The sequence below is a fragment of the Agelaius tricolor genome, unplaced genomic scaffold, assembly GCF_023055355.1.
Source record: "Agelaius tricolor isolate 1412-34295 unplaced genomic scaffold, bAgeTri1.0.p SCAF_85, whole genome shotgun sequence".
Taxonomy (NCBI): Eukaryota; Metazoa; Chordata; class Aves; order Passeriformes; family Icteridae; genus Agelaius; species Agelaius tricolor.
Window position 1 is genome coordinate 327,534 of NW_027269345.1, and position 4,698 is coordinate 332,231.

Sequence of the window (4,698 nt, forward strand, 5' to 3'; positions counted from 1 at the left end):
GATATTGATCCCCAGCAGCTTTTAAAGCAGTCTGAACAGATATGAAAATCAAAACCCTTCATGGCTGACAATCAATCAGAATTTTTCCCTACCCCCTCCCCAGCATTTCCCTCATCCAGCCCCTGGCACTCCTAAGGATCAGGAATGGTGTGGCCAGCAGGAGCAGGGCAGTGATTCTTCCCCTGTGCTCAGCACTGGTTGGGCAGCACCTCGAGTGCTGTGTCCAGTTCTGGGCCCCCAGTTTAGGAAGGACATGGAGGAGCTGGAGCGTGTCCAGAGATGGGCAACAAGGCTGGTCAGAGGACTGGAAGAACGTCTTGTGAGGAGCAGTGTCTGAGGGAGCTGGGGTTGTTTATCCTGGAGAAGAGGAGGCTCAGGGGAGACCTCATCACTCTCTACAACTCCCTGACAGGAGGGTGCAGCCAGGTGGGGGTCAGGCTCTTCTCCCAGGGAACAATGACAGGAAAAGAGGACACAGCCTTTTGCTGCACCAGGTAAAGTTTAGGCTGGACATTAGGAAATATTCTTGACACAAAGGGTGATTGGGCATTGGAATGGGCTGTCCAGGGAGGTGGGTGAGTCACCATCCCTGGAGGTGTTTAAGGAAAGACTGGATGGGGCACTCAGTGCCATGGTCTGGGTGACAAGGTGGTGTTGGGTGCCAGGTTGGACTTGATGCTCTCCAAGGTCATTTGCAGCCTGGCTGATTCTGTGATGATTGTGACACTGCAGGGCCCTGGGGAAGCAAGGGGCCATTGTGACACTGCGGGGCCTGGTGGCACTAAGAGGACCATGGTGACACTGTGTGTGACATGGCAGCACAGAGCCAAGGGGCCATTGTGACACTGTGGGGCTGAATGGAAGCAAGGAGTCCATGGTGACAGTCTGGGTCCTGGTGGCACCACAGAGGCCACTGTGACCCTGCAGGGCCTTGTGGAACCATGCAGAGCATTGTGACACTGCAGGACCTGGTGTCACGATGGCCATGGTGACACTGCAGGGCCCCATGGAACCAAGGGGCCAGGGCTGCTCCTCAGGGACTCCTGGAATGAAGGAAACATGTTTGACACCATGGTGGCCCTTGGGAGCAAGAGGCCACTGTGCCACTGTGTAACCAAGGAGAGCATTGCTGCACTGCCAGACCTCATGGAACCAAGGATCCATTGTGACACTGCAGGGCCTTGGGGGACCAAGTGCCATTGTGACACTGAAGGACCCAAGGATCCAAGGGACTTGGTGACACCAAGGGATCCCATGGAACCAAGGGGACATTGTTACACTGGGAGGCCTCATGGAATCATGGACACCATTGGGACACCCTGGGGTCTCATGGAACCCTGGTGACACCAAGTTGGCTGGGAGTGTTGATCTTCTGGAGGGTAGGAGGGCTCTGCACAGGGCCCTGGACAGGCTGCATCCAGGGCCCAAATCCAACAAGGTGAGGTTTAACAAGTCCCAGTGCTGGGTCCTGCACTTTGGCCACAACAACCCCTGCAGCACTACAGGCTGGGAACAGAGTGGCTGGAGAGCAACCAGGCAGAGAGGGACCTGCAGGGACTGATGGACAGCAGGCTGGACATGAGCCAGCAGCATGCCCAGGTGGCCAAGAAGGCTGGGGGACATTTTTATGGTGCCAAGTCAGGAACTGCAATGGGGAGTGGGGCCAGAGAGGAAAGGGCAAACAGGGATGGGCTGTTTGCAGGGGAGGGAACAGGAGTAGGCAATAGGTAGAAATTTGTACCAGAAGAGTAAAGAAAGCAAAGGTGAAGCAGAGGAAATGCTCCGAGCAGTTTGGGGGTGGCTGCCAGGCAGCCCTGGCTCTGAGCAACAGCGTCTGCAGTGGCACAGGAAACTCCCAGCTGATGGGAACAAACTTTCTGGCTGACTGCAGAGGCCAGGACAAAGCTGAGTGGTTTCCCTGGTGTCCCCAGCCCTTGCTGGCCCCAGGCATTTGTGCTCCCTCAGGTTCCTTTCCCCATGCCCACATCCTGGGGCTGCTCACGGGGTTTTCTGTGCTGAGCATTGGCCTGGCCGTGTTCTTGAGAGAGCTTGGGCAAGGAGCCTGGAGCCCCCAGGGCCTGGCCTGAGGCCTCAGCGCTGCCCCAGCAGTGCCCATGGCCTGTCCCTGCTGCAGCCCCGGCACTGCCACCCCCAGGGCTGTGCCCGGCCCCGAGAGCACTCAGGCCCTGCAGCAACACCAGGGCCACCAGGGCAGCGGGGCAGGGCCACGGCAGCAGCACTGGCAACACCAAGTGCTGCTGCTGCTGCTGCTGGGCACAGCTGCTGGGCCAGCACTGATCTGCCCCAGCTCTGCACACAGACATTGCTGCTGCAGCTCCAGAGAAGGCAACAAAAGGGCATCTCTGCAGAAAACTCTGCTGTGAGATCCTTTAGCTCATTTAAATTCACCAAGAGTGCCGCCCCTCATTGATATACTCTCTGGCCACAGGGAAGGTGGAGAGAAACAAAATGAGAAATGGCACCAAGATTGACGTTTCTTTGTGGACAATATGAAAATACTAAAACAAAGGAAAAGAACCTCCATAATTAAATGAACAAGAAGGATCAAAGGTAACTTTTATTACAAGTGATTTGCAGAAATTGTCCAGCAGTTTAATGTTTCTGAAAGCATCCAGTCATCAGTCTCCACACTGCAGCCTTGAGCTCCTGGTTCCTCAGGCTGTAGATGAGGGGGTTCAGGGCTGGAGGCACCACCGAGTACAGAACTGACACTGCCAGATCCAGGGATGGGGAGGAGATGGAGGGGGGCTTCAGGTTGGAAAATATACCAGTGCTGAGGAACAGAGAGAGCACGGCCAGCTGAGGGAGGCAGGTGGAAAAGGCTTTGTGCCGTCCCTGTTCAGAGGGGATCCTCAGCACAGCCCTGAAGATCTGCACATAGGAGAAAACAATGAACACAAAACAGCCAAATGAGAAACACACACTAACAGCAAGAAGCCCAAGTTCCCTGACATAGGATTTGGCACAGGAGAGCTTGAGGATGCCGGGCACTTCACAGAAGAACTGGCCCAGGGCATTGCCCTTGCAAAGGGGCAGGGAAAATGTATTGGCTGTGTGCATGAGTGCATTGAGAAAGGCACTGGCCCAGGCAGCTGCTGCCATGTGGACACAAGCTCTGCTGCCCAGGAGGGTCCCGTAGTGCAGGGGTTTGCAGATGGACACGTAGCGGTCATAGCACATAGTAGTGAGGAGAAAATACTCTGCTCCCATAAAGAAGATCAGAAAAAAAACCTGAGTAGCACATGCAGTGTAGGAGATGTTGCTGGTGTCCCAGAGGGAATTGTGCATGGCTTTGGGGACAGTGGTGCAGATGGAGCCCAGGTCGCTGAGGGCCAGGTTGAGCAGGAAGAAGAACATGGGCGTGTGCAGGTGGTGGCCGCAGGCTACGGCGCTGATGATGAGGCCGTTGCCCAGGAGGGCAGCCAGGGAGATGCCCAGCAAGAGGCAGAAGTGCAGGAGCTGCAGCTGCCGCGTGTCTGCCAATGCCAGCAGGAGGAAGTGCCTGATGGAGCTGCTGTTGGACATTTGCTGGGGCTGCACATGGGCACCTGTTCATGGAGAAAGGACAGTCACAAGTCAGCAGAGGCTGCTTGGAGCCAAACCTGGGCCATTCCCTGTAGACAATCCCTACAGCTGGGACACACTCACCCTTCTACCTGCAGTGGGAAAACCTTTGGCTGCAATCAGAGCACAATCACACTCCTGGGTCACCCTGGGATAAACCAGGCCCTGCCCAGAGCAGAGGGATCCCTGAATGTCTCACCCTCTCTCGAGGTCTCTGGGCAAGGTCTCAGCACCCCCTTGGGCCAAGGACACTCACGGCTCCCTGGGCAAACCCAGCAGCATTTCCTCAGCTGTGGCAGCTCTGCCCTTGCCCGTGGGACATTCAGGGAACTCCCAGAGGCTCTGGCACAGATCTGCACCCAGGAGGGCAGCTCAGAGCCTGGCAGGGCACAGCAAGGAGATCCCTGGCTGTGCCCATGATGGGATCTCAGGGAAGGGGCTCAGCTCATTCCCCTTTCCCATGGACTGCTTTGCCCACAGCCCCACAGGTGCCAGGGAAGCTTGGACACCCCATTCCCATGGACCGCCCTGCCTGGCAGGAATGCCAAGGGCAGTGCCTGACTCAGCTGCTGCAGATGCCAGAGCCTCCCTGAGAGCAGCAGATAACAGTGCCAATGTCAGGGCAGTGCAGAACCAAGAGCAGATGTTGTGGTGCTGTGCCTGAGAGGGCAGGGCAGAGACAGCCGGGCACTCAGGACAGTGTTCCCGTGCCCAGCTGTGCCCGGCACCTCCCACACACCAACAGTGCCCTCCTGCCCCAGCCCTGCTCTCTTCAGCCCCCTCTGCTTCCCTGAGCATCTCCCTGGGCCTGGACATTCCCTCCTGAGAGGAGCCTTGTCCCTGCCAGCGCTCACAGAGCCCATCCCAGCCTGTGTGCCCTGGCTAGGGCCCTACAGAAACCTGCCTGTGTGCAGGGCCCCCCCCGGCTGGGGCAGGCTCTGTGTGCAGCTGGGCAAGGGCAGCTCCGGAGAGCCCTGCTGGGCCCTGCAAAGGTGATGCTGCTGCTGTGCAGGGCTGAGCAGTGGCTGAGGGCCCTTTGGGAGGCTCCCAGCAGAGACACTGACCACCCAAAGTTACAGTTCTGGACTCTCTGTAAATGCTCCAACATTAGTT

General features: G+C 57.3%; 1 protein-coding gene across 1 annotated transcript; it reads right to left on the minus strand.

The window, feature by feature from the left end:
• Positions 1–2,613: 2,613 nt before the first annotated feature.
• LOC139585583 (olfactory receptor 14A16-like) lies at positions 2,614–3,546 on the minus strand. The gene has a single exon (XM_071418376.1). The coding sequence runs from the start codon at positions 3,544–3,546 to the stop codon at positions 2,614–2,616; it is 933 nt and encodes a 310-aa protein (XP_071274477.1).
• Positions 3,547–4,698: the final 1,152 nt, after the last annotated feature.